General features: G+C 38.0%; 2 protein-coding genes across 8 annotated transcripts in view; one reads left to right on the plus strand and one right to left on the minus strand.

Moving 5' to 3' along the window:
- The window catches only part of DNAJC5B (DnaJ heat shock protein family (Hsp40) member C5 beta), a 54,154-nt gene extending 29,130 nt beyond the window's left edge, over window positions 1-25,024 (plus strand). The window contains exons 2-4 of one of the 2 annotated variants that reach the window (XM_082433751.1): window positions 2,408-2,621; window positions 5,898-6,069; window positions 19,519-25,024. In XM_082433751.1, coding sequence (XP_082289877.1) covers window positions 2,408-2,621; window positions 5,898-6,069; window positions 19,519-19,613 — 481 coding nt within the window. In that variant the 3' untranslated portion in view covers window positions 19,614-25,024. Of the gene's footprint in view, window positions 1-2,407; window positions 2,622-5,897; window positions 9,535-19,518 lie in introns of those variants that run through there. The other variant, XM_082433750.1, reaches the window with a different exon arrangement.
- LOC309646918 (uncharacterized protein) overlaps window positions 1-25,030 on the minus strand; it is a 366,785-nt gene that overhangs the window by 314,714 nt on the left and 27,041 nt on the right. The window lies entirely within an intron of this gene.

The raw sequence follows: 25,030 nt of genomic DNA on the forward strand, positions 1-25,030 counted from the left end.
CTTTTCAAGTTCCATGGCTCTAAATACCATCTACCTGCTGAGAACTCCCAAATGTACATCTCCCAGAGTAACTCTCATTTGAACTCAGGCTCATATATCTCTCTACCTCCGTCACACTTGTAAGTCTAATATGCATCTCACAGGTGTTCAAAATTGAACTTTGAATCCTAGCAAATCATTTCCTACTACCAAAAAAAATCTCTTGCCAACTCTTTAAATAGTAACTCCAAAATTCCAGTTGCTCAAGCCAAAACTTCGGTGCCATCCCTCATTCCTCTTTTTCTTTCACATCCCACACCCAATCCATCAGCTAGCCCTCAAAGTGTACCAGAATCCAACCACTTCCAACTAATCATCCACTACCACACTGGTCCAAACCACCATGAACTTCCCCTAAAAGAGTCTCCTGCTTTTGCCTTTGTCCTCTCCAAGACTGAGTGATCCTTCTAAACTAAAGTCAGATCATACCACTTTTCTTCTCAAAACACTCCAGGGGCTTCCCACATCACCTAGACCAGAAGCCAAAGTCCTTGCAATGTCTTACTTTTTTAATTTAAAAATATGTAGGAGGCAGCATAATGCTCAGGGTCAGATTGCCTGTGTTCAAAGCCTGGTTCTAATTATTAGCTGTATGATGTTGGACAAGTTACTTAACCTCTCAGTGGCTAAATTTCCTAACTGTAAAATGGGATTATTATAATACCAGTCTCATAGAGCTGCAGTGAAGATTAATGAATTAATAGTTATAACAGGCTTACAATAGTGCTGGCATGTAGTAAACATTATAAAAGTTTTTTAAAATGACAAAATTGGCATTTAGTGCTATTAGAAGATTTTATCATAAATTCTGCACATAAAAAAATGTCTCCAATATGAATTTATAGATACCCCAAACATCTCCCAAAAAATAAGGATAGGGACTTCCCCAGTGGTCCAGTGGTTAAGACTTTGCCTTCCAATGCAGGAGGCATGGGTTCGATCCCTGGTCAGGGAACTAAGATCCCACGTGCCGTGGGGTGCAGCCAAAAACTTAAAAAAAAAAAAAAAAAGAATGAAAAATGTTTGATTAAACAAATTTAAAGTGAACTATTATTGTTTTATTCTTTTTGTTTATTCTGAGTTCAGAGTTAGAATGTATTATACACCATGATTTATGCTTTTAAATATTTTGGTACTTTTTAAGCATTCTGATGTTAAACTGCTTAATTATTCACCTACTTCCTAACCAGCAATGCTTTAATTCCTAAAATAGGTGTGATTTTTTTTCAGTTTATTTTACAGATTGGCTTATAAGATATACTTTATTTTTTTGCTCTACTTATGGCCTTTTATTATTGCTTTAAAATGAAGCAATTTAATCTAAACCGATAAAATAAACAAAAGCTTAAGGTGCATTCCTACATATACCTATAATAGGCACAGCAGGGAGAATAAGTCATGTGGAATTTCCAGTAGAGAGTTTTAAAATTAATTGACTTTGTAGAGGAAAAATTACTAGACTCAATATTGAACATGGCTTTCATCAATTTAAATCTGTCTGTGGAAGGAAGTGAGGGAAAGAGCCCCTAGCCAGAGCCTGATTATCATAGCTCAGTTCTTACATCCATTTTACATTTTTAATACTTGATTATAACTGAAGAATAAAGAATACTCACAAATCACCCCCCTGCCCCCAATACGCACACACTGCAACACAACACACACTCATACCCTTCTGGAATTGCTTTATGATCCACAGAGGACAGAGGGCCTTGTACTCACAAGTAAATTTCTACAGATTATTTGAAGTGGGAAGACCTATTTGAAAAGAGGTCAGATACACATTTGAATACAAGGTAAGTCACGGTATTTGTCCATAAAAACAAAAGGGAGTTGGGATTTGTGAAAATATTGTGAAAGGGTCATAATATTTATTCAAGGGTGTATAAATCAGAGATTTTTTTTTTTTTGACAGTTGAGTTTAACTTTTAGAATATGTGGTGTGAAGTTTTGTTAATTCTGGAAAAGTCTTCCAGTTCTAACTGAAATTGTGGTATAAACTGGTCCTGTTGCTGGAACTCTTAAAGGCCTCTCTGCATGTTGAGATGGGCCACTGATGAGCTTCCAGGTAAAAATAAACTTCACATATTTGCCAATAGCAAAATGTCTCAGACTCAACAGCTATGCAGCTATTGAGAATTCCTTTGAGGATGTGAGGGGAAAAACAATACTATTGTGCCTGCACATTAGAAACACGAGGCAGCGTTTAACGGAAACTTGCTTAGTTAAATCAACATTATTATGAAATTTAACATTTCATGGTATTTACATGTATAAAAGATGTACAAATGAATAATGCCCTTCCAAAATGTCGTTGTAATACCTGTCAAGTAACACTTTTCCTCACTTCTTTTTTAAATTTTAAAAGAAAACTGGCCTTGAAACACCATCCAGACAAGAATCCAGATGATCTAGGTGCTGCTGAGAAGTTTAAAGAAATCAACAACGCCCACACGATACTTACCGACATGTCAAAAAGAAACATATATGACAAGTACGGATCACTGGGGCTCTATGTGGCCGAGCAATTTGGAGACGAAAATGTTAACACCTACTTCGTGCTGTCAAGCTGGTGGGCAAAGGTGAATCGGATTTTTTGTTTCTCTTGAAAACAATTTCTTAGAAGATCATGATATTATTCACTCTTTTAGACTCCATCTCAAAGAAGGTCTAACCTTACTATGTTACTAAACTCTTACAGATAAAAGGAGCTGTTATTTAAGGATCGTTTTTGCTTTAGCTCACCAAATAATTATAAAATGCAGCAGGACTTAAAATACTTCTAGACATTAATTATATTTGAATTTGAAGCTTCAGGTTAATTCTGACTGCCCTCCCTACCCACATAATGACAAATTAAGAACTGACTCATTGCTGGAAACCTAAAATAATTTATTAGTGTGACAACTGTTTAAAAATTATTATGGGACAAATTTAGCCATGTACTTTCCTATCTATAGCATAGGCTACATCAGCAAACACAATACTGCGAAGAATACATGGTAATTAGGTCATAGGTTCACACGGAGCCTGCTGTGAAGTAGTGGAGAAGGAAATGAGGGGAAAAAGGTGAGAAGTAAATAGTGGAGCACACTGAGTTGGAGAGAGAGAGAGAAAAAGGATATCTAGTCAAGAAAAAGGCAACATCTTTAAGGACTTAGTGCAACCGGAATTGACTTTTGACAGTAAATTTTGTGTGATTTCCTAAGAATCCCTAGTATATGCATGCTTGGTGATAGTTTTATATTTGTTTATGAGTATTAATATCCTTATCTTCTGATAAAAGTATATTTACATATGAATCATATATAGTCCATCTGCATCTTTTCTGGACAGTTCACATACATGTAGTAAGTTCACAGTTCACACATTTTGTGAAATCATATGAACTCACATTCATATGAGTTGTAATTAATAAAGAAACAGCAGATCTCCAGAGGCAGGTGTCATGTTCAGTAGTACTCTGATTGCTACTTTCTTCCACTAAAATAAACCTTGCTAAATTGAATAGTTTTATATACGCAGGACGAGAGAGAATACGTTTTTGTTCATAGGCATGGGGAGAGAGAGTCTGCAGCCTAAAGCCTCATTTGCCTTCTGCAGTCCTCAGAATTCCTTTTCTTGGGGATAACTGGGATTCCCACTGAAACCTCCTTTCTTTATCATTGAAGACTTGGGAGGGAGATAAGTTTCTGCCTAGAGGATTTGGAACTTAGAATGAGAGTGTACATATTGTCAATGTCATTTATGATGATAGTTTGAATGTTTATGTAAAATACAGGTTTCTGTGGGAACCTAACCCCCAGGTATGACACTGTTTCCATGGGAAGGTACATCTGGAGTTCTAGATAATTTACACACTAGCACCTGACTGCCTATTGGGGCCTACCTGCATAAAAAGGAGAATAGATTTCCTTGCCCAGGAAGTTGACAAAATTGATCAAAATTCATATAGGCAAGCAGAAGCTGTTCAGTAGTGTAAGAGATATACATAAAATAATTCCTGATGTGGCTCTTTAAAAATAAGGCTACAAAGAAATCTACCTTCCCCTTCTGCTCGTGCCAAAGCCTGATTGCCCAGTGCCCTTTAGAGTGGCCTGGCACATAGTGATCATGTATTAAGTATGCATTACATGTATGAATCAGTGTACCAATCTGAAAATATTTTAAAAACAATGGACACCTACTTATGCCTTGTACTGCACTGAGCACTTCAAGCATAAGGCAAGGTTATTTCTGCAACAGGCAAGTAATCTAGTTGGAATAATTAAAGAACAAAACAATACATGTATTAAAGGAAATTTTCAGAGAGGAGAAAAAATATGGGAATGGAATAGTGAAAGCAAGAAAGGTCAAAAGTAGGTAAAAAAAAAAAAGGGGGGTGCTTGTTGGGGCACTGGCTCAGGAACACTGCACAGGAGGGTCTTAGAGGCAGTTGGTGAGGAGGAAGTTTTTTTATACTTTTCAGAATAATTTAAGAAATTTATGACTCTGAAAATGTAGAGAATCCATAGCAAAAAGATTATAGGTGTGAGGGTGTATAAAATCACTTTCTATTTCAAATAACATATTTTTAATAAAATCACAAGCTTATTTTGCTCAATTAACAATAATGGGCTTTTTTCACTTCAAATTGGGTTGGGAGAGTTTAATCTTTTAATCTTTAGCTATGGCGAACTTAGTGAGGAAACCTTTTATATGCTCGTGGGGAAATCCTGGTGCTGTTCACTAGGAGGAACAAATCATTTGTTTATCTACTAATCAATTAATACATTCATTAATTCAGTAGGCATTTACTGTCGACCACACTCCAGGTACTAAATCCTTAGGCAGAGGAGGGATTGAAAGACAACTAACATATAGTTTAGCCTTGAAGAAGCTCACAGTCTGAGACAGAATTATAAACTAATCACTGTCTTAAAGTGTCAACAAAACAAGACTATGGTAGACATTTGTATGGAGTACAGTTGGGGCACAAAGGAGGGAGTAATTGTTCTGGAGGAGGTGGGGATCAGGAAAGATGTCAGACAGAGGATCTTTGAGATAATCTTAAACACGGAGTGGGTATTTGCTAGATGACTAGGGAATGGGACAGTGGGTGTCTAGGCAGATGAATCCATAGGGAGAGCAAAGCTCTGCAAGGATGGCAGGAACAGGGCCATGCTGGTGCAGGGAAGGCACTGGAAGAGGCCAGATGACCATTAATAAGGAGCTCCAGCCTTTTCTAAGAGGCAGGAGAGTCGCTGCATGGGGTCAAGAGAACATGTCAGAAAGCTCCAGCAGCAATGTGCAGAGTGGGCTAGAGGCAGGCGTGGAAGCAGGTAGGTCAGCTAGGAGGCTACTGAAGTGTCCAGAGCAGAGATAAGGGGATCCATTCTAAAGCCCTACCAATCAGGAGAGAGACAATGGGGAGGGGGCAGAGATGGTGAGGAGAGAGACTGCAGGACGTGGTGACTGAGCGGAATGTGGTGGTGTCAGGACTAGCTATCCCTAGCTCTTCTTGGTGAGAATGATTCAGTGCCCTGGGTTAGCTCATGTGACCTGTAGAGGTTATGTTTGTTGGTTTGTTTGCTCTGCTCTTAATAATGATCACCATGGCTTAGAGAATAAAGAAGAAAATGTCATGCTTCACTACTTTGGCTGCAAGTCACTTGTTCCTGGCTTAACTTGTTAGGTAAAACTTTATGAGGAATTTGTTTCCAAGGAAACTAAAAAGATAGTCCTCCATGGAATAAGGATGAGGGTGAACTGTGGTGCCCTCAGGTCTCTGGAGGTACATGGGTACACACTTGATTTCTGGGGTCTCCTACACCCCACTACCCCTCACTCCTGTTTTGCTTTGCCTCTGTTTCCCCTAGACTTTGTTTGTCATCATTGGCCTCTTGACCGGCTGCTATTTTTGCTGCTGTCTGTGCTGCTGTTGCAACTGCTGCTGTGGACGCTGCCGGCCTAAATCATCGATGCCGGAAGAGGACTTCTATGTGTCCCCAGAGGATCTTGAGGAGCAGATCAAGACTGACATAGAAAAAGGTACAGTAAGATGAGAACAGAGTAGGGGGTGTCTCTTCATAGGCCCGGCCAAGCACCAGGCCCCATGGTGATGGCTATCACTAAAGTGAGAGAGGTACAACAACCAAATGGGGGGAATGCCATAGACTTTCACCTTTGGTACCTCTTTTGGAGAGGATGAAAGGACAGTTACCTTTACCAGCCGCAGAGAAAAGCAGAACCTGTCACTGTCAGAAAGAAGTCATGAAATATGCTGATCACAAAGCAAAGCTAGTACAATTCACAGTCGCATTACAAAAGAGTGAACTGTGGGTTCAGGGAGGTTTGGGTGGGAGTGCCCAGGGGTAGGAGAACCAAGGTAGAAATTTCTCCCAGGAGAAGCATTTCAGCCTGTTACTTTAGGATCTCTATTTAGATAGAAGGGAATGGACATCAAGAGAAGTCAACAACCCTTGACTTTTCTTCTTTTTGATTACTTGATAATGAATTTTGGGTAAAACTGGGGGAGGGTAGTCTTTCTTCCCCAGAAATGCAGCTTCCTTCCAAAACCACACATTCAGAGCTAGCCTCAAGCCAGCATCAAGAACACTGTCCGATATAAACGGGACTGTCTGCTTTGCTAAACCACCTGCACATGTCTATCAATGTATATGCATGGCCGTGATAGATTACTTGATTCTTCAAGTTCACTAGACCCAGCAACGATAAAGAAAAAATGTAAAGAAAGACAACAATCTCACAGAATTCACATCATCAGGAATACTTCATATTCTCTGGGAAATGCCTTTGTTTAAACAAACTGGAGTCAAACCTGCCATCATCCTTTCTGTCTTGCAGCCATAATCCTACTGTCATTTTCTCCTGCAGAATGCATCATTATTCTGGATAATAGACTTTATCGCTAAGTCACAAAGAAGCCTGGACAGCCAAATAAACAATTCAGCCAGTGACCCACTGCTGTCAGAACTGCGGAAATTAGGCATGGTGCACTTCTGTGTACTGTACTCTTGATTCTTTTGATCACAATGAAGCAGAAATTCCATGACATCAGACAGAGGAGAGACTGTTTAAAGGCTTCCAGATACTTTCAGTTCCCTATCAAATGTGATGCTAAGTAATATGCAGTTATTACCCACCCTGAGTCCAGCTTAAAGAAAGGAGTCTTCAATCATGTGAATTGTACTTAGTCTCAGACCATTTTAGGATTGGGAGATCAGAGAGGACAGAAGGGATTTTCCTGCAAGCTGTCATCCCTTCCCATGGGGACCACTGGGTGGCCAGTCTGGCAAACAGGGGGTTTGCTCTCACCATTTTTTATTACCGCCCCTGGAGCCAAATTGGAGGCCCATGGTGAAATATAATTACAACTTTCTTTTGCTTTATTTGGGATATAAAATGACAAATCTTCTAACAGGGCACACACCCCAAAAAGAGCAAGCAAGCTGTATTACTCGTAAATGGGTTAAACAGAGATACACACGTATAAACTCTTCTTCAGGGAAGAGCCAGTGACTTCGGCATAAGTTGCTTAAGAATGATGAGCCCAGTGCATTCATCTCATCTGCTCTTTTGAGGGAGATAAACTGTTATTAGATCATGTCAGGGGTCGCTGGGCCCATTGTTCAAAGGATCTCCCATAATATCCATCAACCCAGTCCAGTCACTGACAGAGGATAGGAAGGGGCAGTTAGACAAGAGAGTACTGCCATCGTCATCCACTGTGTCAAGCTTATCTTAACTTTTCCTTTATAGTGCGGGAACCAAAACTAGGTGAACTGAACCAGTTCAAATCCAGTCTGCCACACTTTTCTGAAAAGCCTCAAAGTCTTTCCTTTTTTAAATTAGATAAAAGCTCCACCAGGGCATTTCAGCAGACCTTCTTTGCAGAAGATTTCTTTTCTGGAACAGAAATTCATACTCAGTGCCAAATTACACCCAGATTTCCTTCCTGCAGAGTCGCTGGTGATAAATCTACGTGCCGCTCACTGTTCTCAGTTCTGACACCCCAGAGCTACCAATTCCATTGCAGAGGTCAGATTCCAGACTTAGTAAGTCACGAACCCATTTGACTGTGTTACTATTAGTCTTAACCAAAAGGAAAAGCTCTATCCTATTACTAAATATTTAAAAGCTCCTACGCAGAGTTAATCAAGGTTTTCAAGGGCCAGAAACTTACACAATTTGGACAGTCCCTTTAGAGAAAAAGAATATAAAATTACAAATACAAAATTAGATCTGAAAGTGAATACTTATTTATAACGAAAAAAAGAAATTACAAAAAATTGCAAAGCTTAAAAACTGATAAATATCTTAAATATCATAAAATTTGAAAAATAGCAATAGTTTAATTAACTGCCTGACACACCTTTATAATACTTTCCCCCTATGCTTTCTCGGTGCATATTCTTTGATTGCCTCTTCATTTAATAATAATTTCATTAATATCACTTCCTGTAGGGAGAATAGAAAAATAATTGTCCTTCCTCTAGCATGTTTCTTCAAAAATTTTTTTTTTATTATTGGTAGATTAGAAAAGTTTCAGTTTTACAACGCATTATAGATAATGTTGTCTAACTTTTTAGGGATTGTTGTCAGATTTAAGAAAACTCCTATCTAGTTTATTTCATATATAAGATGTAAATTTGGAAGAATTTTTCCACAGACCAATTCTGACTACACATTTCAAACCTTGTTGCCCCTCCATCACCCAATACTTCCAGGATCAGAGCCCACTGGACACATTCATATTGTGTGACACCATGCCTGGCATGGCTCTTCATGTCCCTAAGCAATTAAATTGGGATAGTGAGCTATAGGAGTTATCTCTAAAGCCATTCTTATGCCAGCATGACTAGCAATAGTTATACACAGAGCTGCTGCAAGCCACAGAAACATAGTTTCTGTTCAAGAGTAGTGGTACAGGGTGGGATTTGCTAGTAGAGAGGAGAGATTTGCTTGGGTTACTGTGTCTCTTTCAAGTATGTGAAAGAGTGTAATCTAACTTCTACCCTTAAGAAATAAAGGAGGGAAGTTCAAAACAGTGGCATCTTCAATATTCCCTGGAAATTTCAGAACTTGTAAACTGATTCCCATCTCTTTCTCAGAATAAAAATATAATCCCAGTGGCATTCTAGGAACACAGGGGAATTCTGTTATTCTTATGAATCAATTAGGAGCAAATAAAAGAGAGACAGTGTCTTGGGGGGTTGTCCATCCCCCCTTTTTTGTCTTGGAAAATTTGAAGCTTGAAAGATAAAGGTGACAGATACCAGGTTATTTCCCTTCCTTTCAAATGTTCACAAATTAGAAGTTCCACTTTGTGAAATTTTGAGTGTTATATTTAAAACAAGCTCATTTAGACCTTATACTCCTCTGTTAGATAAATGCCACAATGAAGTCAGAATTCTACCAGTCAAGAGGGCTTTAGAGACCATCTTGAGATAGAACACCATTCCCTGGGACTGTGCGTGTGTGTGTGTGTGTGTGTGTGTGTGTGTGTGAGAGAGAGAGAGAGAGAGAAAGAAAGAGAGGAAGGAAGGAAGGAAGGAGGGAAAGGAGGGAAGGAGGGAGGGAGGGAGGGGAAGGAAGGAAGGAAGGAAAGAAGGAAGGAAAAGAAAGGGAAAAATGAAGAAAAAAGAAAAGAGAGGAAGGAAGAAGGTATAGAAATGTGCATAAATGGAAACCTGTTATCTCTAAATACCCTGGCAAAGCAAACCAAAAATACAAGAGATAAGTTCAATTTTTTTCCAAGCTGCAAGCAGTGGACTGAAAACTTTCAGTTAAACTCTAAAATTTTCTTGCAGAGTCATGATTTCCCCACTTTTTTGAAGGAGAGGAAATAAAGTATTTAAGGGAGAAGATTTTATAGTGGGTTGACCTTGGATCTAAAAATGTGAGATTCAGAGCACAGAAAAATCTGTTGACTGCTTAACTGTTCTTGCTACTCACCTGGATGAAACCCAAATAAATTCACAGCCACTGAGCTGAAGAGGCCATATGGCTTGTAATTAGACTCGCTCTCAGCCAAGATATTGAGACATTTATTACACTTGCTGTTCAGCATTCATCACACTTTACTGCCCAGGAAAAGGGCACCAAGGAAGAGATTAAATTCATCCTTCCTCTTTTCACCAATCCCACTCAATCTCCTTCCTATCCCCTTCCTCCAAGTCAAAAGGAACTGATTTCTAAAAATAATTCATGGAAAATAATTCTTGCAACTAGTCCAAAGCCCTTTGCTGCTTCTTTATAGGAAAATAACAAGTAAGCACCATCAAGGCTCTGGGCCGGGAGAGCAGGACAAGTGAGTCAGCTCACAATGCTACCCCAGAAGCTGCTCAAAGTGGACCCAAGGTTTCTTCAGATTTTGCCTGCTAAGGTTCAGTGAGCAAATTTACTAGACAGGTTTATCAAGACAGTCTTTTCACAGAAAACATTCATTGAGCACTTAATACTTGCCCGACACTACACTAGGGGCTAGAGAAAAGAAAGACGCGGTCCCTGCTGTCTTGGACCTTACAGTATTGCAGAGGAGATGGGAAGACAAGTACTCAACAAATAGTCACACAATGAGCTAGCTAACTTACAGGTATGATAAGTCTGCCAAAGGAGAAGCAACGGGGCTGTGACAGTGAACGCTAGGCGGGCCTGACCCGGATGCAGGTGAGGACAGCTTCCCAGAGGAGGTGACATTTAAGGCTGAAAACGTAAAGAATGAGGAGGAGTTAGGGGTGGGAGATTATGGGGAAGGAGAACCCTAGAAGGGAGGAATCTTGACACCAGCACAGCACCTGGCACAGCACCTCCCAGCACCCTGTGGATAATGGTGAATGGAGCTCTAGATGCCAGGCAAGGCAGGGATAGTCACATTAGGCTGTTCTAGTGATCAGTTTGATCAAGGAACTGAATGAAGAGGAAGTTATGCAGAGAGCATATTTGCAAATAACCCCAAACTGGGATATACCCAGACAAGGGCTCAGACCACCAAAGTGAAATGTGATGGATGGAAAGCAGCTGGAATCTTGGACAGTTTGCTAGATAAGAGCAAGAGCAGCAGGATTTTAACTAGGAAGAGGGGAAGGGGAGTTGAGAGAAACCCAGGAGGTTCTGAGGAAGAAAACGCAAAAAGGTAGAGGTGAAATATTATTCAGCCATAAAAAGGAATGAAGTACTGATACACACTACAGGGTGGATGAACCTGGAAACATTATGCTAAGTGAAAGAAGCCAGACACAAAAGGACAAACACTGTATGATTCCATTTACATGAAATATCCAGATTAGGGACATTCATAGAGGCAGAAAGCATACTGGTGGTTGCCAGGGCCTGGGGGGAAAAGAGGAACAGGGAACAACTGCCTAATGGGTCTCCTTTTGGAGAAATGTTCTGCAACTAGATAGAGGCAGTGAATTATATATTTGGTACACTGTGAATGTACTAAATTGTTCACTTTATTTATTTATTTAAATTTAATTTTATTTATTTTTGGCTGCGTTGGGTCTTCATTCCTGCGCGCGGGCTTTCTCTAGTATGGTGAGTGGGGGCTACTCTTTGTTGTGGTGCGTGGGCTTCTCATTGCGGTGGCTTCTCTTGTTGCAGAGCACAGGCTCTAGGTGCGTGGGCTTCAGTAGCTGTGGCACGTGGGCTTAGTTGCTCTGTGGCATGTGGGATCTTCCCAGACCAGGGCTCGAACCCGTGTCGCCTGCATTGGCAGGGGGATTCTTAACCACTGCGCCACCAGGGAAGTTCCAAATTGTTCACTTTAAATGGTTACTTTTATGTTGAATCTCACTTCAATTAAAAAATATCTGTAGTAGAGGAGAGAGGGGATTTGACTACAGAAAGAAACTAAACACCCTTTCTTCAGAGAAGGAGAAGGTTGTTTGTTTCCTGCAAATTCACCCATGGCAGGGAGTAGAAGATACCACAAAGCATCAGTATTCACAAAGTGTGGGGAAATGGGCAAGTTGATTATCAGTCTTTTATGCAGCTACCTTGAGAGCAGTACACTATTAGTAGCTAAGACAGAAAAGGGCTTTGAAGTCAGTTCCATTTCAAGCCCCGACTCTATTAGTTACCGGTAGAGATTTTGGGGGTAATTCACTTAACTATTTTATCCCTTATTGTTTTTACTTATCAGGAACATACAAACGAACATTATGTGCCATTACCTTTAAGTTCTTTGCTTGTTGTTCCCTATTTAGAGGTAACTGTTATCCTAAATCATCTGTAATCATTTTCCTTTTTTAAATTTCTATTTAATTGACATACAGCACTGTATAAGTCTAAAGTGTACAGCATAATGACTTGACTTACATATATTGTGAAATGATCACCACAATAAGTTTAGTTAATATCTATCATCTCATATAGACACACAAAAAAAGAAAAAAATGTTCTTTTCCTTGTGATGAGAACTTTTAGGATCTACTCTGTTAGCAACATTCAAATATGCCACAGAGCAGTGTTAACTGTAGTCATCATATTGTACATTACATCCCCAGTATTTATTTGTCTTAGAACTGGAAGTTTGTACCTTTTAACCACGTTCATCCAATTCCTTGTCCCCTCACCCTCTGCCTCTGGTAACCACAAATCTGATCTCTTTTTCTATGAGTTTGGGTTGTTTTTGTTTTTTTAGATTCATATATAAGTGAGATCATACAGTATTTGTCTTTCTCTATTTGACTTACTTCATTTAGCATAATGCACTCAAAATCCAACCATGTTATCACAAATAGCAGGATTTCCCTCTTTTTTAAGGCTGAACACTAGTCCATTGTATATATACACCACATTTTCTTTATCTACTCATCCATCAACGAACACTTAGGTTGTTTCCACCCACATCTTGGCTATCATAATGTAATCATTTTCTTATTATTCTTTTTAGTATTACAACTATATATATTTATGTTCCTAATCAGTTTATTGCTTGGTTTTACATTTCTGAACTTTAAATCAATGAACTTATACTCAACAATTATCCTTCAACTTTTTTTTCACTCAACATCATATTTCTGAACTTCATTCATACTGTGATTGTCTTTCATTCATTTTCACTGTTGTATAATATTCTTCTATGAGACTATATCCCATAAAATTTATTTATCCATTCTACTACTAGTGGATATTTGGGTATCCAAATCCACTTTTTTGCCATTACAAACAGGGCTATTACAAATATTCTTGTTATGAATATCTCCTGGTGCATGAGTGCTGGAGTTTTCTAGGTATTGGGTTGGCCAAAACGTTTGTTCAGTTTTAAGTAAAAATAAGACACAGTTTTCATTTTCACCAAGAACTTTACTGAACAACGTATTCATTAACTGAATGAACTTTTTGGCCAACCCAATATATACACAGGAGTGGAATACCTTAGTCAAAAGGTATGCATATCTACAAGTTATTAGATAACACCAAGTTGTTCTACAAAGTTGCTGCACTAATTTCCACTAGCTAATGAGAGTTCCTACTGCTTCACATCCTTGCCATCACTAGACTATAAATGTGTGTCAGTCTGGTGGATGGGAAATGGTATACCATTGTGGTTTTAATTTTTTTCTCCTTGAATCCTTTCATAATCTTACTGGTTGTTTGGGTTTCTCTTTCTTTGAAATGCCTATTCAAGTCTTTTGCAGGTTTTTATTATATCATTTGCTTTTTTCTTACTGACTCTTTTTTGGGGCGCAGGTATTGACTCTGTTGATCATGTTTGTTTAAAATGAATTTTCCCAGTTTGTGACCTGGTGTTTCACTCTTTATGGTATCTTTTGATAAGCCAAAGTTCTTGATTTTAATGTAGTCAAAATGTCAATCTTTGCCTTTATGCTTAGTGATTTCTGTGTTTTGATTAAGAAATCTTTCCCTATCCCAAGGATACAAAGGTGTTCTCCTATATGCTCTTCTCAAAGTTTCATAGTTTTGCTATTCATGTTTACACGTTTAATAACCTGGAATTGATTTCTGCAATGGTATGATGTAGGGTTCCAATTTCATTTTTTTCCATATAGAAAACAAATTGTCCAGCACACTGATTTCTAGTCTTGGTTTTGACATACATTAAGTTTTAATAGATATATGGAACAGTTTCTGGGCTTTCTGTTCTGGTCCATTGGTCATTTTGTCTATCTATATGCAACACCAGGCCCATTTATAATAATTCATAACACTGTTCAGGCAACTCTTCCTAATTTGTTCTTCAGGACACTCTCACATATCCTTGGCCTTTTGATTTTCTATATAAATTTTAGAATAAGCTTTGTTAAGTCCTGTACCAAAATTTCTTTAAACAAAATATTTGGGATCTTGATTAGAATTGCAGTGACTGTAGATAAATTAGGAAGAACTGACATCTTTAAAGAATGTGAGTCCTCTAATAGGTGACATGGTATACCTCTCCATTTATTTAGGTTTTCTTCATTGGCTTTCAATAAAGATATCTCTTTTATATCTTTGGTTGCATTGATTCCTAATACTTTATCCATTTTCATACAATTATAAATAAATTATTATATATTAGTTGTTGACTTGTTTTTTAGTATATAGAAATGTACTTTTTATTAACATTGATTTCGAATCCAAGAAACTAGCTAAACTCTCTATTTCTAATTATTTATCTGTAAATTCTTTTTTTTTTTTTTAATAAATTTATTTATTTATTTATATTTATTTTTGGCTGTGTTGGGTCTTCGTTTCTGTGCAGGGGCTTTCTCCAGTTGCGGGGAGCGGTGCGCGGGCCTCGCACCGTCGCAGCCTCTCTTGTTGTGGAGCACAGGCTCCAGACGCGCAGGCTCAGTAGTTGTGGCTCACGGGCTTAGTCGCTCCGCGGCATGTGGGATCTTCCCAGACCAGGGCTCGAACCCGTGTCCCCTGCATTGGCAGGCAGATTCTTAACCACTGCGCCACCAGGGAAGCCCTATCTGTAAATTCTTTAGGGTTTCTACATACCTATCTATATCATTTGTGAATAGTGATAGTTTTGATTCTTCCTTCCCTTCCCTTATCATTTTTTTAGCCTTTTCTTTGCCTTTCTGTGTTTGTTGAGACTGCCAGTAAAATGTTGAAGAGAAGATGCTTTCAAGATTGCATAATGACTGTGAAGTTTGCTGTAGGCTTTTGATCAGGTTAAGAAAGTTGTCTTCTATTACTATTTTGTTAGAATACTTTTTTCTTCACCAATTGAGATGGTAATGATTTTTCCCCTTTAAATTGTTCACGTGAAGAACTATATGAATTGTTTCCCAACGTTAAAACAATCTTGAATTCCTGAGATAAACCCAAAGCAGTCATAATGCATTAAATATTTTATTTTTTTATGAAATGTGTTTGCTAATATTTTGTTTTAGATGTTTGCATCTATGTTAATGAGTGAGACTGGCCTATCATTTTCCCATCTCAAACTTTCCTTATGGGTTCTATATCAAGATTATGCCTCATAAAATAAATTAGGAGTGTTCCCTTTTAACTCTTGAAAAGTTTGTGTATTACTGGATTTATTTCTTTCTACAGGACTGTGTAGACCTTTCTGGGCTAATGTGTTTTTATACAAATTTTAAATTATTGATTCAATACATTTAATGTTTATAGGCCATTTAGGTTTCCTTTCTTCTTTATTAAAACAATTAGTTCTTCAAAATTTCCTCTTGTTACCTTTTACACATCTATAGTATCTGCATTTTTGTCCCATTTTTCATTCCTTATATTGGTTATTTCTGCTTTCCTTTTTTAGCCATTCTCACCAGATATTTGAAAATTTTATTCTTCTCAAATATTGTCAGTTTTATTGATTCTCCTGTATATTCTCTCTACTTAATTTCTATTTTTTATTATTTCTCTTAATTTATTGTTGTTAATTTTCTAACTTAATTTTTATACTTCTTAATTTTCAGTCCTTCTTCTTCTCTGATATTAAGCTATTAAGGCTATAAATTTTTCTGTAAGTACCAGTTTGGCTTTACATACACACACATACATATATGTTCTTATAATCTAAGTCTGAAATATTTTCTTATTTCCATTATGATTTTTTCTTTAATCTATAAGTTAGGTCTATATGTGTCTTAATTTGTAAACCTGTGGGGTCTTTTCTCATTCTTTATTATTGTTTGTGTCTAACTGAACTGCATTATTGTCAGAAAATGTGGACAGCATGAAACAATATTTTGAAATGTCTTGAGGCCTGCTTAGAGCCTAGAACTTAACTGATTTTACATATGTTCCACATTGCTTCAAAACAGTACATTTTGCATTTGTTAGGTTCACTGTTCCATGTATGACTATTAAATAAAGCTAATTTGTTGTATGTATTAGTTTGCTAGGGCTGCTGTAACAAAGTACCACAGTCTGGGTGATTTGAAAAAGAGAAATTTATTCTTTGGCAATTCTGTAGGTTAGAAACCCAAGATCAAGGTGTCACAGGATTGGTTTCCTTAAGGCCGCTCTTCTTGGCATGTAGATGGTCATTTTCATCTTGTGTCTTCACAAGGCCTTCCCTCTATGTATGACTGTGTCCTAAGTACACAAGTCATACTGGACTAAGGCCCACTCTGAGGACCTCATTTTAACATAATTACCTCTTTAAAGACCTCCTCTCCAAATATGGTCACATTCTGAGGGACTGGGGATTAGAACTTCAACATATAAAGGGGGTTGGGGGGCAGGGACACGATTCAGTTCACAACATTACACTTTTCAAATCCTTTATATCCTTAAAGATTTTTTTGCTTGCTTTATCCGTCAGTTACTGAGAGAAGCATTCAAGTCTTCCACTGTGCCGATGGATTTTTCTATTTCTCTATAAAGTTCTGTCAATTTTTGCTTCCTATATTTTGAGGCTATGTTATTAGCATATATAAGTTTAGAATTTTTATGGCTACTTGGTTAATTGAATATGTTATTATTATGTAGTTACCCTCTAGCTCTAGCAATGCTTTTTGTCTCATACTTTGTTTTTAAAATACAGTTATATTAGCTTTCTTTTCATTAGTGTTTGTGTAGTAAATATGTTTCCATCCTTCTATTCTCAACGTTTTTTTGTCCTTATGTTTTTTGATGTGTCCTTTGTAAACAGCATATTGCTGGGGGGATTTATTCAGTCTGGCCATGTTTTTTCTTTTAAATAGAGTCCATTTGTATTTTTTATAACTAATGATATATGTTTTTTTCTATGAACTTACTCTTTGTGAGAGACAGTATAGCACAGTCTTTAAGAAAACAGATTCTGAGAAATACTGCCCAGGTTTTAAAACTAGCTCTATTTCTTACTACCTGTGTAATGTAGGCTAGTTACTTAAAACATTCTGTCCCTCAGTTTATCTGTAAAATAGCTATCATAATTACCCTACCTTGTAGTGCTATTATTGAGTTAATATACATAAAGCACTGAGAACAGTGCTAGACACATAATAAGTACTATATACATGCTTTCTGTTAATATTTTATTATTATAATTATCACTTTAAGTTGGCATATTTTTTCTGTTTCTATTTTCTTTCCTTTTTTTCTTTCTTCTGTACTGATAGAATTTTTTTTTTCACATTCCATTTCTTTCTCTCCTCCAGTTTGGAAATTATATTCTCTGTTCTATTTTTTTAGGGCTGCCTTAAAAATTTATCAAGAATACTTAAGTTACCAAAGTTGAAAGTTAATTCTTATCTTTACCCTCTCCTGAACAATACAAGAACTTTATAACTCTTTAATTCTCATCATCTCCTTTCTGATTTACATACTATTGTCATAATTTTATCTCAATTTTAAGTCTCATAAATTATTATTGCTTCATATAATACATAATTGTTTAGTTTTACTTACAAATCTACTAATCATTTCTATATACAGCACAAATTTTTCCATATGATAACACTTCTTTCTGTCTGAATTATAACTTTTAAATTAGGTCTGCTGGTGGCACAACTTCTGTTTTTACTGTCTGAAAATACCTGTAAATCATGCTTAAAAAAATAAATGTAGCAATAAGAGGGTTTATCAACAAATTTAGGTTGATATCTTCTTATAGTATATTGTAAATATAATTTCATAGTTTTCTGGCTTCCATATCTGCTATTGGAAAGTGAGATTGCTTTAAAAACCGTTATCCTTGGTATTCTTCAATATCACTAAGATGTTTAAATATGAATTTCTCTTTAATTTATCCTAGTTGGTTCTTGAATCTGTGGATTGGTGTCTTTTATCAATTCCAGGAAATTCTCAGCCGTTAAATCGTCAAATATTACCTCGACTCTTCTTTTCTTTACATTTCTTTACGAAAGTCTTATTAAATATAAGTCAGAATATCACTCTAGTCTTCATGTCCTTTAGCCTCTTTCCTATTTTATATCTTTGTTTCCCTGTGTCACATTCTGATTAATCTCCTCAAATTTGTCTTCTATTCCATTAATTCTCTCTTTAGCTGTTAAACCCATTCATCAAGCTTTAAAAATTTCAGATGTTTTAATGTCTAAAAGAGATTTTTTATTATTATTAATTTCAAAATCCATTTGATCATTTGAAAAACAAATCTAATTCTTTCTTATTCTGTGTCTGGTAAGTGCAGGATTTGAAGTCTTTCTGGGTCTGACTGGCTTTCTGTTGTTTCTACTGGCTCTCACTCAGTGTGCATTGTTTCTATGTGTAATGTTCCCCCTCCCCCCATCTCTCTCCCTCTCTCTCTATTTCTCCCTATCTCTCCCATCTCTCTGTTTTTTACTATGAGTTTATGTTTCTTGCAATTTGGGGGGGATTCTTTGAGGCCTGGGTTGAAGGTTGGGGCCATTCACTTCTGCTCTGTGCTTTTGCATTGGACCATTTTAAACTAAATTATCAGCCTGAGGTTTCTTAGAACACACAGGTATTGTAAATTTGACCTGTCAAATTGTGTGCTCATTAGCTTGCTAACAGACATTTTTAAGGGAACTCTTCACTTCCTCATCAAAACTCAAGACTAGCAAATTTCCTTGCAGATTTAAGGGTATGGTGATTTACATAGCACATAACCATTTAGGGTACTAGCTTTATGTGGAGAGCTTCCTATTAGACTCTTCACCTAAGCAAACTCTGGGTATTGACCTCTCTCCCAACTACAGCCATATATGCAATTGTCCACTGCACGATTCTAGAGGTATTTTTCATATAGATACACACTGTAGTCTATATGACATGGGTGGCAGCCCTGTCCTCATCCCCACAAAATGGTGAAAACTAAAGCTCAAGTTTATCAGCTTTAGAAATTGCCTCAAAGTGAAATCTGGGCTTAGTGCTTTGGTTTTATAATTCTACAACTAATAGAACTTAAATGAAGAATAAAGACAGTGTATCCTCCCTTTTGAAGTCCTTTAAAGGGAAGGATCCTTAGTATCTTAGGAATTGAATGGATTTGCTAATCATCATTTCAACAAAAATATCTACCACTTGCCCCATTAAATGAAATGTAACATAAGAGGGTGTTTACTGGTTTTCTTTGTTTATTTTCAGATATGGACTTTCCAGTTGTCCTCCAGCCTACAAATGCAAATGAGAAAACACAGCTAATCAGAGAAGGACCTCGAAGTTATTGCACAGACTATTAATATTGAGCCCATTGAGGGCCCAAAGTACCTCCTCTTGGTTCAGTCATGTCTCCAGGTGGTCTTGATGGGGGAGGGTAGGGGACATGAAATGCTGTGAACTTTTCCACATTTGTATTTTATTTTTAGGTTAAGGAAAGATGATTGCTACATAATTTTCTCAGTATGCAGATTCACTCTTTGAGTAGAACTCCTAATGGAAACACACATTCCATTTTAATGAATAAAAGCCTGAAGAGTTGTTTTATGCTCCTTGCATGAGGTAAGACAGTGGCATTGGACAGGCTTATGAGCCTGCCCTTTATGTGAGCCAGACCTCATTCCTTATAGACTAAAGTAGTATTTCAAAACCAAAGCCACTTTTCATCTATTTAACTAAACGTAGTATTCATATCTGCCTTTAAATATCATCAGCAAAACAAACATGAGAATTTAGGAGGAATTTTTTGTGTGTGTGGAGATTTTTCCTGTCATATTCAATATGGCTACAGAAATATTTCAAAGGCAGGAAGAAATTATTAGGTAAAGACAAATCGCATTATTTTAAAGTATATTTTTGAAAGATTACAAATTGTCACTTACTGAAAACTGACAAATAAAACCAGGAAGGAAGAAGTTTTGTGTGTACTTGTAGATTGGCATAAAAACAAAAACAAAAACAAAACTTCAGCCTGGTTAAATGATATAAATGATCCAGAAAATCATTCTGGGCCCAAGCCAGCCCCAAACAATGTGTTTGACAATTTTAAGTTAAAATAATTTTTGTCCAACAGGCTTAGATTAGTCAGACTAAGAAAAAGAAACACATGAGGTAAAGGACAGAATTCTAAATTCTACAGCCTAAATTTAAATTTAAAGGCATATCACTCACCCCATTTTCAGTGGGATTAATAACACTGACCAGAAAATGCTCTGCTCTGTGCACGTTGAACACTTATGCTCAGAGGTCATCTCTTCATTTACTTGTTTGATCCTTATATTCATCATGTGGTAGAAACCATATGCTATTTCTAAAATAGTAAGCAGCAAGTGTTTGTTTTTCCCCAGGTCTTCCTTAGTTCTTTATGTAATATTGCATTTTTCAAGATCTTGTTATGTTTTTATGTAACACTGCATGAAATGCCGTTTCCTTTTTTCTTTGTTTCTTATTCTGCCTCACCACCAAATTACCGTTAATTAAAGTTAAATATACATTGTAAGTGGGAATTGGTGTTATAGCTGATAGTTCTGACATAACTAAAACTCTGCTCTAACTCTTGAGTTACTGGAATTTTTTTTTAATTGACATAATTAAGTAGAAAGAGCCCTGGTTTGAAAATTAAGAACCTGGTTCTGATCTAAGTGCTCACAAACTAGCCCTGTGACCAAGTGAGATGAGAATAATACGGCTAATCTCTCTGACTGTGTTTTCATATCTTCTCTGTTTATATTCCTAATTGCTGCAAGACCAGGTGAAATAGCTGAAGTGAAAGAACTCTGAAAAGTCAAGTATTTAACAAGTATAAGATGGTTTTACATGAGTTTGTATATGTTGATACACATAGACAAATGTAATGTGACTTCTTATGTATATAAACTCTCTCATCCAACAAGACCCATGAAAATACCCAATACTGACAGTGCCAGTGACCAGTAAGTGCTCAGAACTCTACTCAACAATTGAGTGCTACTTTCCATTTGAAGGGAACAATGAGATAAACAGCCCCATCTGGGGATAATTTGAGCCACTACATTTCCTTCCTGAGGACTCTAAGCAAACCATCAGTCCTGTTTTTGAATAGGAACTTACAAGTCACAAAGCTCATCTTCTCTTTCTCTCCCAGACCTCTTTTTTCTTTCTCACACGAAATTTTTTACTTCCACTCCCAGCTTTCCCAGAGAGCTGGTACAAGAGTGGCTGCGATGAGAATAGGGCAGGAATTAGAATCAGAATCAGATGGTGGAATTCCTGGAGGCAATCTGGCCAATGTTTCCCACATAGGGCTAGTTTCTAGTTACCACGGTTGTGGCAAATGCATGCACATGGATGTCTCTGAGTGAGGGAATGAATTCTACAGAATGCCCCTCAGCTACACAGAAACAAGGATCAACTCTCCATCTGAGGAGGGGCCACGTAAGCATCTTGTGGAGTTGTCATCTGGAATCACCTGCTATTATTCTGAATCCACAAGCATCTTAGCAAAGAAGCATCGAGGAAAGAAAGGACATGCTGACCATGATCCTCAGCAATGGTTGCATGGCTCCGGTTCATGCAGGGTTAAATAAACTGCCACTTCAGTGGCTCACTACCTAATCCTGGTCTCCAGGCTATCAGAGAAGGCGATTTCATATAAGGTTTCATAGGTCAACCATTTATTTATTTTTTTGCTGTCTTACATCAGAACATAAAAATATATATGCATTTTTATTTACCAAGATACACACATTTTATTTCTTTGAGCATAAATGACATTCTATTTCTACATTTCAAATGGTATGTAGACTAAAACACATTTGACATGGCCTGGTCTGGAAATACACTTACCTGGCAATGCACTGGCTGGTCTTCTGACCTATAGAAAGGGTTCCGATTAAGGCTACCTGATCTCTGTGACAGGCACAATCATGGTCCCCCCAGATGTGCACATCCTAATTCTCAGGCCTTTCATGGCAAAACAGACTTTATGGATGTGATTATTAACGACCTTAAGATAGGGAGATTATACTGGATTATCCAAGTGGGCCCAATCTAATCACCCTGGTCCTTACAAATGGAGAGCCTTTCCTGACTATGGAGAGAGAGATGTGACTACAGAAGAATGGTAAGAGAGATAACATTGAAGATCAGAGAATGACTAGAGATATGCTTTACAGATGGAAGAGGAAAAGGGCCATGAGCCAAGGTGTGCAGGCAGCCTCCGAGAGCTGGAAAACCCAAGGAAATGGATTCTCCTCTAGAGCCTCCAGAAAGAAACACAGCCTAGCAACACACTGATTTCAGCCCACTGACACCCGTGTTAAACTTCTGACCGCCAGAACTGTATGAGTTTAACACTGAATCAGTGCTCCTCACTTGCTTCTTCCTTGTCCTTCTGACTCCTTGTTCTATAGTTCTCTCTTGTTTCGCTCCCTCATCCTGTCTCTTTAATTTTATTTTCTGCTTTGTCCCTTCTCTTCCATTTCTCAACACTCCGTCTCCTTCCCTGTCCCCCTCCTCCCACTTCCACCTTTCTTACACTTGACCTTCGTTTCTCTGTTTTAGTCTCCTAATCTCTGCTCACCATTGTCAACTCTCTACTTTCACATTTACTGGAATTTTTAGATAAACTGAACTTTTGGCAGTCTACCCCAACTGGTGTGGGGTGGAGAAGGGAGAGACAGGAAATAGTCTGGGTAACAGGATATTAGTAAAGGAATGTCTTCCCCCCTCCAACGTCAAGCACAAATAATCATAACGCTAATAGGCAAAGGGGGAACAAAAGTATTCTTCATTCAGTTCTCTGAGTATACTGACAAATAGAACTAATTTGTAGAGACCACATTATTTGAACGAATGGCAAGGTAATTTATTAGACATTAATTCTGGTTTGTCCTTAGTACTTTAGGAATCTCACTCGAAGGAATGAGTGCTCTCCTGATTTATCTTGAAAAGGTCACTCCCTTGCTGCCCTAGCCTCAGAGGTTAAAAACAAAGGTAGTCAGACACATGGAAAACAACCACCTATGTATGCTTTTGTTTGGGCTGTTGGAAAGGTGCGTGCTGGGAACTCCCTGGTGGTCCAGTGGTTAGGACTCCACGTTCTTATGCCCAGGTTCAATCCCTGGTCGAGGAGCTAAGACTCCACCAGCCATGCGGCGCGGCCAGAAAAAAAAAGAAAGAAAAAAAGACGTGTGCTGAAATTTTAGGAAGAGAAGTACCCCCATCATGAGGGGCCTCTAGACTAAAGACAGGTTGGAGAGTTTTGCGGGGAGTTCCCAGAGTAGCCCAGACTTGTGTCCCCATAGGGGAGAGGCTCTGGTGAGATAGCACTTGGATGCCTGGGTGACAAAATTAAGTCAGGACTTTGTAGACATTAAGATTCCTGGGCCCACATCTGGCCCCTCCAAGTAACCACAGAGGGTTGGACACTGAGACCTCAGGGGCAACCAGGCTGGAGCAAGATGAGGGGCTCAAAACTTACTTAGGGGACAAAGACATAAACCCTTGCAGACCCCTTATCATCTGAAGAAGGGGAAGGACTCTCAGAACACAGCTGAAGTGAAATTTCTTGCTATCCTGTTAAACTGCAGCTCAAGCCAAAGTTTAATTTAGAACACACCATCCAGAGACTTCCCCCAGATCTCCTCCCAAACGGCATTCTTTGCAGGCTTTCTAGACCCCCTGCCTGGGGCTGTTAGCACGCTCCACCTCACGCTTCCCATTTCCCTTCTCTGCTTTCTCTCCTTTTTATCTTTCTCCCACACCACAAGGCCTAAGATTTTTGTCTGTTTTGTGCCCTGAATTCCCATTGCTTAAAAGAGTGCCTGACACATGGTAGACAGTTGGGGAATATTTGTTAAATGAGTAAATTTTTAACCTGTGTCATAGAATAAAGAAATTCCTACCTGCTAGAAATGCAGAAGCTGCTAGGATCCTTAGTTTTTTAGGGAGGCTTAGCATATTAATAGCAAAATTAATTAAGTTAATTAATAGAAAAATTAATACATTAGCTTGGTACCCAATCAAACCTCTGACTCAATTTCAGAGTTATCTTTTTTTTAAATTTCAGCAGCCAGCCATCCCTTACTCCTCCCTGATAAGAAGGCAAATGTCCATTTCCAGGCAACAGTCCTTCTCCAAGCAGAGAAAGACCTTTATTCAAGAAACACAAGTCTTCCTCTCCAAAACCCCTCTTCTTCCAGCCTGCAGCCCTCCTAAGCACCTAAGTAACAGTCATCTTCATATTATTCCTGAGCAGTTCTAGACCACAAAGGGCCAGAAATTTAGATTCAGTCACATATAACCAGTTTCTGTAAAACAAAGTCATTTCCAAATTGTAGGTGGCTCAAATTAGCAGTGATTTCCGGAACTACATCTTAGAGTCAGCATTTACATCTGTGTTTTGCACAGTGCTAAAAATGAAGAGACTAATAAATACCTGTTGATTAATTTTCACAACATATACCATTTCTGAGAAAAGTCTTGCTCCAAAAGGGGACTTAAACATGCTCAGTGCCAAAATGTGATACAATTTTCTGGAATTTTCATGCTATTCCAGGGCTGTCCCCAAGAAGCAAAACTAAATTCCCAGAATCATATCAGCACTTACAGGACAGCGGTTAATTCTGCTCACAGCTGGGCTGCCAACTGAGATTTCTCATAGCTGAAAATCTGATTATCAGCTTCTCCAATGCCTGAGAACCCCCAGGCACATCCCTGTTCCCAGGGCCAGGAAGAAGGA

This window comes from Balaenoptera physalus (genome assembly GCF_965194825.1).
Source record: "Balaenoptera physalus genome assembly, chromosome: 17".
Lineage (NCBI taxonomy): Eukaryota > Metazoa > Chordata > Mammalia > Artiodactyla > Balaenopteridae > Balaenoptera > Balaenoptera physalus.